Source organism: Arvicola amphibius, chromosome 12 (genome assembly GCF_903992535.2).
Source record: "Arvicola amphibius chromosome 12, mArvAmp1.2, whole genome shotgun sequence".
Taxonomy (NCBI): domain Eukaryota; kingdom Metazoa; phylum Chordata; class Mammalia; order Rodentia; family Cricetidae; genus Arvicola; species Arvicola amphibius.
In genome coordinates, this window is record NC_052058.2 from 94161561 (window position 1) to 94175162 (window position 13602).

The window sequence follows — 13602 nt, forward strand, 5'->3', positions numbered from 1 at the left end:
GACTAGTTCTCCCTCTCTCAACAGTCATTAGCTGCCTGTGGTTCTCTGTGGGTGGGGCTCTATGAGAACCCTTTTTTCCGTATTAGCCTGTCTATTGGTATTGCCTCTGTTAGGGTCTTGGTCAGGCAGCCATCTGTTGCAGCATCACAGGGAGAGCTTCCCTGTCTTTTCTTCGGGATATAATCTCACAGTAGACTTTCTGGGCCTTTAGCTCTTATGATCTCTCTAACCCCTTTCTTAGAAAAATACCCTCTGTTCAAGCCGGGCATGCCATGATCAATTGTTCTCTATATTTTGGCCAGCTGTGGTTTTCCAAATCGCCTCCATCTGTTGCAAAGAGAAGCTTGTTTTGTGAGGGCTGAGAGCTACACTTACCTGTGATTATAAGGATAAGTATTGAGAATGCAGGGACGGTACTGGGCTTCCTCTACTATCCATGACCTCACTAGCCCAAGGTAGTTGTTGGTTACTGCCAATGTCTGAGTGCCACTGGTGCACCTTAGAAACATCTTGTCACACTAGTGTTGCGGTTCATAGACTTTACAGCTGAATAGGACTTGGTTGCTTTTCTCCTTAGGGAGTTTGCATAGCACCTTTATCTACTATGAAAGCTAGTCATTAGGGAGGGGGGTAGCTCTGGCTAGACTCTTCTGAGTCCTGTGTTTTAAGTAGATGGCATCTTCAACAATAGGGACTCACCTTCAACCTCTGGGAAACAATCAAGGGCAATGGTAATAGCGTATACTGTTTTGGAAGCCTCTTGGAGTCCCTTGACCAACAACTCTAAAGGAGGTTCCTAACACCTGGAGCTGAGGTATTTGTTAGATGCTCTATGGCTCTTGTGGGGAGGATTGACAGCCCAACTGACACAACTTCATTTTGTTTGGAGGGGAAGGGGATATTACACAGAGATTATTTGCCAGTTCAACTCTCATGAGCTTTTTCCCCTTTAAGTAGCTGGATTGGTAACGACAAAATGAAGATTGGTACTAGGACATGACCCACAGGATTGACTAACCAGGACTCATAGGGGCTCACAGAGACTGAAGCAATAATCAGGGAGCCTGTGTGGGTCTGACTTAGTTCCTTTGTATGTATGTTATGGCTGAATAGCTTGGTGTTCTTGTGGGATTCCTAACAGAGGAAGCAGGGGAGATGGCTAACTCTCTTATCTACTTTTGGGACCCTTCTTCTACTGGGTTGCCTCATCCAGCTTTGATATGAAGGTATGTGGCTAGTCTTATTGAAACTTGTTATGCTGTTTAGTTGACATCCCTGGGAGACCTCCTTTTTCTTGAAGGGAAAAGAAGGAAGAGTGGATCTGGGAAAGAGGAGAGGTGGGAAGGGCTGGATGGAGAGGAAGGAGGGGAAACTGAAGTCAAGATGCAAAATATGAGAGAATAAATAAAAATATAAAATAAAAATAAAATCAAGTTAAGAATATATTATGTAAAACTTAATTCTCTAATAGGCAGAGGAAGTGAAAGCTTTTTAGAGAACCCCTGGGAACTGAAACAATGTCTCCTACACATGAGCATTCGCACACTCTCCTTGCCTTTCCAGAGAAGCTGCCATCCAGGATGGCTGACCAGTGCTAGAAAATCAACCCTCACAAGCATGCAGTTACAGGAAAAAAAATAACATGAAATTGCATGCCTTAAAGAAAACTGAAAGTACCTCTTTACCTCCCTTTGAGAGTTCAGGCAGCTTGAATCTTTACTACTTCTACACCACACGCCCAAACTGGCAATTCTCCTGGAGGAGGGTTGCAAAGCTAAATGACACTTGCCCAGACATCTGCAGGCAATTGCTGGGTAAAGGTCCCTGGCTACTTATGAGGTACATTCTATCACTCAATTGCCAAAAGCGGCATTGCAGATTTGAGACTGTTGCTTCTGAGTCCCGTGTCATTAATTGATCTTATCCATCCCAAATCAAAATATAAAAATGGTCACATACACACACAAAAAGTTCATTGTCTGAAGTCATCACACCCTCCATCTCCATGTTTAGTTGGCCACTGAATCAATTATGTTCATTGTTGTGTTCAGATAGACGCCTAACAAAAAGCAACCAAAGGGGTTATTTTCATTCACATGTACGAGTGTACGTGACATTGATATGACACTGTCATCCAGAAATGTGTTGGGCCACATGCATAGCTGTAGAAGGACACTAGACTGTGCAGGTTAAGTCTCAGAAGGATATAGTCTAGCATGGGGGAGCAGACATGGAGATAGCAAGAGCATACTTCAATGGGTCACACTGCACCTGCAGTCAGGAAGCAGTGTGCAGACAAGAAGTAGGATCAGAGATTATCAAACCCCAAGGCTGATCCACAACAATCTACTTCCTCCAGCCTCCACCTTCTGAAGGCTCTATAACTTTCCCAAATAGGGTCACTATCTAGAGACTAAGTGTTCAAACACATGAGCTCATGTGGGGCATTTCTTATTCAAACTGCACTTGCTACCATGTAGTCAGAGACTTTTGTTCCTGGCCACCCAGACCCAAATAATGACATAGAAACTATATTAATTACAACACTGTTTGTCCAATAGCTGAGGCATATTTCTAGCTAGCTCTCATATCTTAAATCAACCCATTTATTTTTTATTTTGTATTTTACCATGAGGCTCGTGTTTGTTACTCTTGCTTCTTGGGCAGCTGCATGTCATCTTTCTCTTGACTCCGTTTACTCTCTCCCTACATCTCTTCTAGCCTGGCTATATTCTGCCCTGCTATAGGCCAAACCAGCTTTATTCATTAACTGTAGTAAGGAGCTGCAGGCCGCGTTCCTGCCACCTGGCTCCGGGCCACCTGGCTCCTGCACGGCTAGCTTTATACCCGAAATAACAACACACAAATTGTATTCTTTTAAACACTGCCTGGCCCATTATTTTCAGCCTCTTACTCACATCTTGACTAACCCATATCTAATAAACTTTGTAACACCACGAATGGTGTCTTACCGGGAAAGATTCAGCACGTCTGACCTGGTGGCTGGCTTCATTGCATCTCTCTCCCTAAGGAGAGGCATGGCGGTCTGCTCAGAGAGGCGAGGCGGGGCAATTGTCTGAGCCATCTACCTCACTTCCTTTTTCCTGTTCTGTCTACTCCACCTATCTAAATTTTGCCCTATCAAAAAGCCAAGGCAGTTTGTTTATTAGCCAATGAGAATCCTCCATCATTTCCCCTTTTTCTGTTAAAACAAAAAAGGCTTTAACATTAACATAGTAAAATTACATATAACAAAATAGTTATCAAGTAAGAATTACAGTTACAATATCTATATCTACTTTATCTTTTATCATAACTAAGGAAAAGTACAACTATCTATTCTTCAACTCCATCAAAGACTCCAGAAGGATATAATATTACCTAAGTAAATGAGAAGTAAGCAACTTACAAAACTCTAGAAATCACAGAGACATCTTGCTGCCTGGACAGTCACCCAAAGTTCCTTTGTACCATTGGGGCATCCATCTTCAGCCTATAGGTCCATAGTTTCCAGCAGACATTTCCATAAAGCAGGAAATTTCAAAGGCAGTTCAGTCAGTATCTGCTGTGTCCTGTAGAATGTCTCGCAGACTCTTTCATGAATCAGGAACCCCAAAGAATCATCTCACATTTAGGCAAGTTCAGCAGTCCTCTCTCTGAGGGTTTTCTGTGTCCAGTTTATGTAATAGTCCAGGCAAGAGCAGTTTCTTGCCCAAATGGCTATCAAACTCCATAAGGTTCCTCTTCGATGCCCATCATCTTCTTAAAGTAGATTGGTGCTGCCAGGAGCAGATGTGTCTCATTATCATGAAAATTCCTAAGTTATTAAAACATTAAATGCCATATTTTGCAGTCTTTGAAAGATATGAAGAATGTCTATCTAACTGAAATATATCTCTCTATATATAGAAAATCTAACATGACTACAAGCTTAACTATTATTGATGACTATCCATCAACAACCTATATTTCCTAATTATACATTACATTTTAAATGAACTACACAATCACAATACCTTAATCAGTATCAGAAATACATATACATAACAAAATTGACCTTAAATCTCTATCAATAAAGCAAAATCTATACCAATGCAAATTATTCATATCTATATCATATCCCCCTTTAAATGTAACAGAACATTCATAAGCAATAGTTGGGAATATGGGCGCAGTTATTTTCTCTCCAAACTGCTTCCTGCTGAATGGGGACGCTGTTAATCAGATCTTTCATGGTGTAACCTGTATGCCAGGTTCATCTCAGTCATCAATTGGGTGAAGTAATTTTCTGAAGTTGTTCACAGCAACCTTTCAGGAGGCCGTGGTCTATCATACCATATTGGGATAGATGCAATCCATAGGGTCTCATTTTCTGTAAAAACAAAAGAATCTCTTTTCCAAAGTATCATATCCTTAGATCCAAATTCTGAAGTCAAGGTATTTTCAAGATATCTTTCTTGGATTAGTTCAGCAGCATTTATAAACAAATATCTTTTAGTTGCTTCTTCCTCAGCATTCAAACAATTCAAAGAGAGCATAATAGCATACAGTATCAAGATTTTCTGTGTATTTTCCATCTTTATGCGACTTTACTTTAACCTCTATTTCTTTTATTTTTACTTTTATTTTTTGAGACAGGTTCTCTGTATATCTTTGACCTAGAATAACTCTGTAAGCCAGGCTGTCCTTGAACTCACAGAGATCCACTGTCTCTGCTTTCCAAATGCTGGGATTAAAGGTGTGTGCTACAACACCTTGAACTCACAGAGATCTGTCTGTCTCTGCCTCCCAGGCATTGGGATTAAAGGTGTGTGCTGCCACACCTTGAAGTCACAGAAGTCATTCTACCTCTACCTCACAAGTGTTGGGATTAATGGTGTGTACTACCACACCCAACTACTCTTTCTATCTTTTTTACTTTTAAGAACTTTAACCTTTAGCCTGCGTATATTCCCAACACATAGTAAACCATTTAGACATTTTCTTTGACTTTGAATCTTTCTTTTACTGTATATCTCTCTTTTTGGACCACATGAGTCTTTAATTTACGAAACAATATCGGTAGGACTAAAGCCGTGACTTTGACAGCTAGATCCAGCTCATTCCTTAGCTTTCTGCTATTCCAGCCTTGTGGCTGAGATACCCGCCAGAGCCATGTTCATTGCCACAATTCCACAGTGTTTCAAGGTCCCTGCCAGGAAGCAAGCTGCAACAGTGTTAAACAACAATCAAAAGCTCCATAGTCAGTACCGCCTGCTTGAAAGAGTCAGAGTTTGCCCTGGTAGGATGACCCAGAAAGCCGGCATTTTAAAACAGCACAACTTTTTTCCTGCTACAGCTGAAAACTGAAAAGCTTTTCATCAACACCATTTAAGTGTTTTGTGGCAGGACCTCTTAATGAGCTGCAGGGTTTTGCAGCTGAAGCTGAGTCAGGAAGCCTCTCTTAGATGAGAGCGCTTGCTCAGACCCGAGAAATTGCTGTTATCAAGAAAACATGCTTTACTCTAGTCTTTCCCAAGATTTCTCAGGCTTTCTGTGGATTCAGTTATCCACATTGGGTGCCATTCTGTAGTAAGGAGCTGCAGGCCGCGTTCCTGCCACCTGGCTCCGGGCCACCTGGCTCCTGCACGGCTAGCTTTATACCCGAAATAACAACACACAAATTGTATTCTTTTAAACACTGCCTGGCCCATTATTTTCAGCCTCTTACTCACATCTTGACTAACCCATATCTAATAAACTTTGTAACACCACGAATGGTGTCTTACCGGGAAAGATTCAGCACGTCTGACCTGGTGGCTGGCTTCATTGCATCTCTCTCCCTAAGGAGAGGCATGGCGGTCTGCTCAGAGAGGCGAGGCGGGGCAATTGTCTGAGCCATCTACCTCACTTCCTTTTTCCTGTTCTGTCTACTCCACCTATCTAAATTTTGCCCTATCAAAAAGCCAAGGCAGTTTGTTTATTAGCCAATGAGAATCCTCCATCAATTAACCAATAAAAGCAACACATATACATAAGGATCTTCCCCTTTCTGTCTAATTAAATAGAAAGGTTTTAACTTTAACATAATAAAATTACATATATAAACAGTTACCAAGCAAGAACTATAGTTACAATTTTAGTCCATTTACATTTGGCAAATTAAGGAAAATACTTTATCATCTATCCTATCTTTGTGAGTCTAAAGTTTATATCTAATTTATCTTTTATCATAACTAAGACAAACTATAACTATCTGTCTTCAACTCCACCAAAGACCCCAGAAGGATATATTACCTAAGTAAACAGGAAGTATATTATAAGCAACTTCCAAAATTCTAGAGTTGACAGAGACATTTCTCTGACTGGACAGTTACCCAAAGTTCTTCTGTAACATTGGGGCATCTGTCTTCAGCCATAGTATCTGGCAGACTTTTCCATGAAGCAATATATTTTAAGCATCAGTCACTTTCTTCTGTGTCCTGCAGAATGTCTGTCAGACTCTTTCATGAAGCAGGAACCCCAAAAGATCATCTTACCTTCTTTCACCAAGTTCAGCAGTCATTTTTCTGTCAACCCTGCATGTCCAGTTGATACAGCATACCATCAAGCAGACCAGGCAAAAGCAGTTTCTTACACAAATGGCTAGCAAACTCCATAAGGAGCCTCTTTGATGCCCATCATCCTCTTGAAGTAATTGGTGCTGCCAGAAGCAGATATATTTCACTGTTGGAAAAAGTCTAAGTTTTTAAAACATTTTAAATGCCATCTTCTATAGGTCTGTGGAAGGTTGAAGATTATCTAACTAACTGAAATATATCTCTGAATATCTAGGAAACCTAAATAACATTACTACAAATTTGATTACTATAAATGACTATCTATTAACCTGTATTTTTAAATTATACTTTACATTTTTAAAAGAACATCACAAACACAATACCTTAAGCAAGAACAGAAATATATATACACGATGTAACAAAATCAACCTTAAATTTGTATCAATAAACTAAGATCCATACCAAGGTAAACTATTTGTTTCTATATCATGTCCCCAATTTAAATGAAAGCAAGTACTTATAATCATTTTGGGAATTTGGGCATAGTTTTCTCCAAACTGCATCCTGCTGTTTGTTAGGCAAAGTATTTTTAGGGTTTACAGAGACCTTTCAGGAGGGTCTTGCTCCATTAAACCACATTAGTATGGAAGGAATTCACAGGTTCTCATTTTCTGTGGAAACAAAAGCAGAACCTCTTCCAAAGCAACATATCCTTATACCCAAATTTTGAAGTCAACATACCTTTATGTTAGTTTGACTTAGCAGGCCCTGGAATCAAATGTCTCTCTGCACTCAAAAAATTCAAAGAAAACACAATAATATACATAATCTAGACTATCTGTGTATATGTAATATTTACATGACTTATTTTTCTTTACACCCTTAATTTATGACTGTATTCTTTTATATTACTTTTACTGTTTCTTTAAAGACTTTGTTTTATTTTTTAAATCGATTTCTTTTTATAATTGGCTACACTCTTTTTCTACTCTCTCCCAAGCCTCCCTACATTTATCCAACATTGTGACCCATTTAAAGATCTTTTTTGTAATCTGAATCTACCTTTATTGCGTGTCTGTAGTCATGTTTTGACCAGGATCATTTTGTCTTGTTTTGTTTTTTTTTTTTTTTAAATACTAAACAAGTATAGCTTAGACCAACTCAGTGACCTTGCCTATTTGCTCTGCCCAGTCCAACATGGTGGAGGCATGTTCACTCCATGAGCCATGTTTGCCATCCCAGCTCCAGGGACACAGTGCGTCTATGTTGACATTAGTGATTTGTAACACACTGCGCACAGACACCATTTAAGTGTGGGACCTCCCAAAAGAGCCAGAATGCTGCCAGTATGAACCAGGGAGCCATCTCTCAAAGAAGCTATGCAGTTTTTTGCTGCTAATGCTGAGTCAGAAAACCTTCTGTTAAAGGAGCCATGTCTCTGCTCGCCGTCAGCAAACAGAGCCTATCTGAAAAAAAAAATGCAGCTATCAAGAAGCCATGCTTAACTCTGTTCTTTTGTGTCTAGAATTCCTTCCCAAACTCTCTCAGTTTTTATGTGGATGTAGTTGCCCCACATTGGTGCACCAATTTGTAGAAGGAGGCTGCTCTTTCATTCCCGGCTACGCAGACTCAAATAATCACACAGAAACTATATTAATTATAACATTGTTTGGCCAATAGCTCAGCTGTGTTTCTAGCTAGTTCTTATGTCTTAAACTAATCCATTTTTATTATTTTATATTTTCCCACAAAACCTGTGGTTTGTTACCTCTTGCTTCTTTGTCAGTTACGTGGTGTCTGCCTCCTTCAGCAGCTACATGGCGTCTTTCTCTTTTGGCAGCTATATGGTATCTTTCTCCTTAACTCCATCTGCTCTCTCCCTCTATCTCTTCCAGCCTGGCTATATTCTGCCCTGTTATAGGCCAAACCAGCTTTATTCATTAAACAATAAAAACAACACATACACAGAAGGACATCCTACATTGTCACCATAATATGTTCTATTGCGGATGCCAGGAGAGAGTCTGATGATGGGACCTAGGCAAGTTACTAAGTCTTAGTTCTCAGGCTCTGGATCAGTACAGTACGAAAGTCATGGTCCCCCCTAGTACTTTCAATCAGGCTAATCGGGTTTTTATCACTGTAGCAAAATGCTTGAAATAATCTATGTAGGAAGAAGAAAGGCTTGTATTGGTTTAGTTTTGAGGGGACTGTGGAGATCTCTCAATCAGCAAAATGCACATTTTATGCAAGCACGAAGGCCTGAATTTGATTCCCAGGATACATAGTTTACACATATCCATGTGTAGTGGTTCATGCTTAGACTCCTTTGGACTCATTGACCAGCCAGTCCAGCATAACTGGAGAGTTCCAGACCAGGTAGAGACCTTCTCTCAAAGTTAAAGATGGGTGTTTCCAGAGAAACAACATCTGTGGTTGATCTCTGACCTCCATATTAACATTATACACCACACACATGCACACACACACACACACACACAGAAAGACAGACACACGGGAGGGGGGTGCAGGCATAGGGGCTGAGAGCTCAATCCATGGTCAGAGACCTAGGGTGATGCAGCATATTATGGTAGATGCATGTGAAGAAGTAGGGCCCCTCACTCCATAGCCAGAAGAGAGAGAAAGAGAGAAAGAGAGAGAGAGAGAGAGAGAGAGAGAGAGAGAGAGAGAGAGAGAGAGAGAGAGAGAGAGAGAGGTGGGGGGAACTAGAATGTCACTGTCCCCTTTTAGAACATCCATACTGTGACCTGAGACGTCACTCCTGAACCCCACCTCCCAGCAGCACTGTGCTGGGGACAAAGCTTTTTCTACACAGGACTTTCCAGGGCACACTATATCTAAACTTTAGGAACAGAAGTAAATGAGCTGGCACATAGCCATTTGTACAGTGTCTGGCATCCTGGAAGCCCATGATTTAGCTGATAAAATTGTTACTGCTTTGAGACAGGGCCTTTTTAAAATGATTTTTATTAGCTCTACATTTTTCTCTGTTCCCCTCCCTGCCTCTCCCCCACCTTCAACTCTCCCCCAAGGTCCCCAGGTCTTCTGTAGCCCCCGGTGGTATCTAAATCACAATGTAGCTGAGAATGACTTGAACTCCTGGTCCCCATGCCTCTACCTCCCAAGTGCTAGGGTTACAAGTATGCACCACTACAACCAATGTATTCAGTGCTAGGATGGAACCCAGGGCAGGACTTCATGGCTGCTAGGGCTTCTATCAACAGTGATATATCCCTAGCCTTGTTATCATTATTATGATGATTGTTTAACTGTAGTGAAGCCTCAGCTTTTTAAAAAAAAAATCACATGATCATCATGGATACCCTACTTTGACAGCTCTTCTCTAATTGGATAAGACATCTGTACTCCTTAAAATGAGTTCCATAGGCAGCCGGGTGGTGGCAGTGCACGCCTTTAATCCCAGCACTCAGGAGGCAGAGGCAGGCAGATCTCGGTGTGTTTCAAACCAGGCTGGTAAACAAAAGCTAGTTCCAGGACAGGCTCCAAAAGTACAGAGAACCCGTCTCGAAAAATAAAAAAAAAAAAATAAAAAAATGAAAATGAACAAACAAACGAACAAGATGAGTTCTATGATATTTTCAGAAAGCTGCTTTGTATATGTGGTGAGTACACATGTACATGTGCGCACATATGTGTGTTGTATGCACATGTGTGGGGAAGAGAGAGGTCAGTATCAAATGTCTTCCTCAACTACTTCTCCATATTAGCCCTTGAGTAAGGAGCTTTCTCTGAACCCGGATTAGGTTACACCAGTTGGGCGGTAAGTTTCAGGGATCCTCCTGTTTCTGTCTCCCAGCACTGGTATCATAGAGCTGTGTCACCACACCTGGCTTTTGGCATGTGTTCTGGGGAACCTTAACTCAGGTCCTTGTGAGTGCATGGCCAGCACTTTGCCCACTGAGCCATCTCCCAGCCCCGCAGGAGACTTTCTGTTCCCAACATATCTGTCACCAACAACCAGCTCTTTGATGTCAGCTTATCCTGTGGGCAAGCTGCTTCCTGGAGAACGAGGCTATCCTGGGTACACTGTTAGTGCCTCTACCTGCTCTTTAAACTTAGTGTACCCATAAAATCGGGGTCCCTAAAATAGAGACCAGGATTATTCTCTTTGGGATTTGTTCTGTATTCAGAGGATTCTGGGATTTAATGAACTCTTGGTTGGGAGCCATCTCTCTATGGCCACTAAATAGGTAATAACAGAGATAACAGCTGGACATGCAGCATGTGGTCCTAGTATGAGACAGATGGTTTGGACAACAACAAAGGAAAGAGGTACCCTCTTGTCTAGTATAAAGCAAAACCTGATTACCTGATTTAACAAATACACCTTGTCCTTGGGAAGATGGCTCAGCCAGTAAAGCACTTGCCATGCAAGGATGAGGACCTCTGAGTTTGATCCTCAGATCCCACAGAAAAGATGTGTGCAGGGGCAGGACATGGTTAATAGAGGCACTGCTCTTACAGAAGTCTTGGGTTTAGCTCCCAACACCTCCATAAGGCTCACAACCACCTGCAACTCCAGCTCCAGGGATATCCAATGCTCTTTTCTGGAGTCTGAGGATACTGCATGCACAAATACACATACATTGTATGCATGCATGCACGTGCAAGCACACACACACACACACACACACACTCAGAAGAGAGGAGACTTTGATTTTAATAGCTCTTTATTCGTGGATATAGCAACTAAAAATAGCTGTCAGAACAATTTGTTAGAAGTGAAGCAGTGTCTGTCACATTCCCCCACAGATTCTGTGTGACCTCCGTGCAGTTACCCAAAAAAACTCCCAGGTTGCAGCAATATGGGAATTCCTGTAGCCCAAGCCATCTCCTAACTCAGGGGACAAGAACTCTTTCTGTGGGCGGAGTTAGGGAAAGCTATGCACTCAGATTTGGGCTCACAGCGATGGCTGGACTGCAGGCCTCACATGCTAACCCCACCTTTCCGGGCCTGTGTTGCAGGGATCATGTACCGGAAGTCGTGTGCATCATCAGCAGCCTGTCTCATCGCCTCGGCTGGGTACCAGTCCTTCTGTTCCCCTGGGAAACTGAACTCCGTGTGTATCAGCTGCTGCAACACCCCTCTTTGCAATGGGCCGAGGCCCAAGAAAAGAGGCAGTTCTGCCTCAGCCATGAGGCCAGGGCTTCTCACCACCACCCTGCTCTTCAACTTAGCCCTCTGCTTGGCTCACTGCTGAAGCTAAAGGAGATGCCAACCCCTGCTGCATCATCTGTCTGGCCCGCACTCTCTCTCCTCCCTGAGTCTCTGCTGGGTGTCCTTCTATTCTGGGTAGACAAAAGGGTCTTTTTGTTCCTTTTCAAGTAATGCAAGATTGCCATGCACAAATACTTTGTAAGCTCTGAACCAATTCAGTCTGAATTTCCGTGAGTAGTTGAAGAAAACACACGGAGCATAAAGCCCAGCTCTTCCCGTCCCAGTCCGTGTAACCACCGCCAAGGCGATCCTGGAAGAATCAGCCCTTAGAAGTCATTGAGATATGCATCTGCCCTTCCCAAAGCCTTGGAGCTTCCATTCCGTCCCTAATGGAGTCACAGTTTATTCGGGGACTGCTGCATAAAGGTAGCTTTGCTTTTGTGAGAGGGAAGAGTCAGTTTCTGCTCAAGGCTTCTGAACTTGACGCTCACACCCCCTGCTCTTGAAAACCATTTTCCATGGTGGAATCAGTTGTCTGTGATGACTCAGGACTCAAGAGCTGGGGCTTAGCCTCTTCAGGCCTGGCATCAGTCTGAAAAGTGCTTAGGAAAACCTTGTTGGTTCTCCTGGAGGAAGAGTTCCGCCGGGAGGCTAGGAAGATGAGGGGGCTGCGGGCAGAGCGGGTGCTGTCCTTGGTGGAGCTGAAGTGGGCACGCAGGCGTTTCTCATGGTTGGCGTGCTGCAGAGTCAGCCGGCAGCAGAGGACCTGCCAAAACACCTTCCGGAACTGCTGAGAGGACACGTTGTAGAGGAGAGGGTTGACGACAGAGCTGAGGTAGAAGAACGTGTCGGAGAAGGGGAGAAGGATCATGTATGCCTTGAAGTATGACTTGGTCCAGTCATGTTTGGGTTTTGCCGCAGCCATGATCCTCCGAACCTGATTTGGCATCCAACACACAGCCAGTGTCACCACGATCAGTCCTGGGCAGGCAAGAACAGGAGAGAAAAAGAAATGGGGGAGAAAAACAGCATGAGAACAAAAATAAATAAATAAAAACCCATAAAATATTCAGCCCTTGGTTCTGTTGCTTACTGGCCAGGAAACGGTACCAATTTTTCACTGCTGTGCTTGACGGCTTCTTTTTGCTACCGGCAAAGGAGAATTTAATGCTGCTTCAAGCTCAGGGGACTTGGCTATGTTAAAGAGCGTTAAATGCTTTCAACAGTGTATTTATACCTGTGGGTGCCCGTTAATTTTCAAAATGTTTTCATTGTTGCGCGTGTATCCAGAAAATATCTCACGTTGGCCATAAATCTGGTTTTGTCTTTTTGTTTCTAGATAGGACCATAAGCTATAGCCATATTAGATGAAATGGTATTTGTTTTGTAAACAATGACAGGACTAAGAAGACCCAGTGACATTTTTAAGTCAAATGGAAGTTGTTTCTTCTTGGTTCAACAAATATATTTTATGGCAATGATTTAGGATCCAAGTTCAGGAGAAGCAAAATCAGGGACAGATTATTACACAGAAGTGCCACTCAGGTCCCTTCCTTGTGCATGAGACATTGGCTATCTGGACACTCATCTGGATGCCCCACCCTTATATTCTAGTTACACAATCACAGCCACCTCTACAGTGCTGACAAACTGAAATCTCAAAACAAGAAACAAATATACATATGTATGTATATGTATAGAATAAATAACACACATGTATATATGTCCCAAAAGGTATACATATCTCTAACCATGATGCTTTTATCTCTGTTAATTTTAAAACATTTTTTTCAGAATCAATGCTCCTTCTACCTTGACATGGGAAAACAAATTATCCCCAAACACCCAAATCTCTGAAGCTCA

The 13602-nt window shown here is 42.2% G+C and overlaps 2 protein-coding genes across 3 annotated transcripts in view; one reads left to right on the forward strand and one right to left on the reverse strand.

Moving 5' to 3' along the window:
- The window catches only part of Lypd1 (LY6/PLAUR domain containing 1), a 48340-nt gene extending 36534 nt beyond the window's left edge, over window positions 1-11806 (forward strand). For both annotated transcript variants that reach the window (XM_038349623.1, XM_042056069.1), the window contains one exon: window positions 11547-11806. In XM_038349623.1, the coding sequence (XP_038205551.1) occupies window positions 11547-11782 (236 nt within the window). In that variant the 3' untranslated portion in view covers window positions 11783-11806. The remainder of the gene's footprint in view (window positions 1-11546) is intronic.
- Window positions 11234-13602, reverse strand: part of Gpr39 (G protein-coupled receptor 39) — a 201949-nt gene continuing 199580 nt past the window's right edge. The window contains exon 2 of the mRNA XM_038349622.1: window positions 11234-12720. Coding sequence (XP_038205550.1) covers window positions 12227-12720 — 494 coding nt within the window. The 3' untranslated portion in view covers window positions 11234-12226. The remainder of the gene's footprint in view (window positions 12721-13602) is intronic.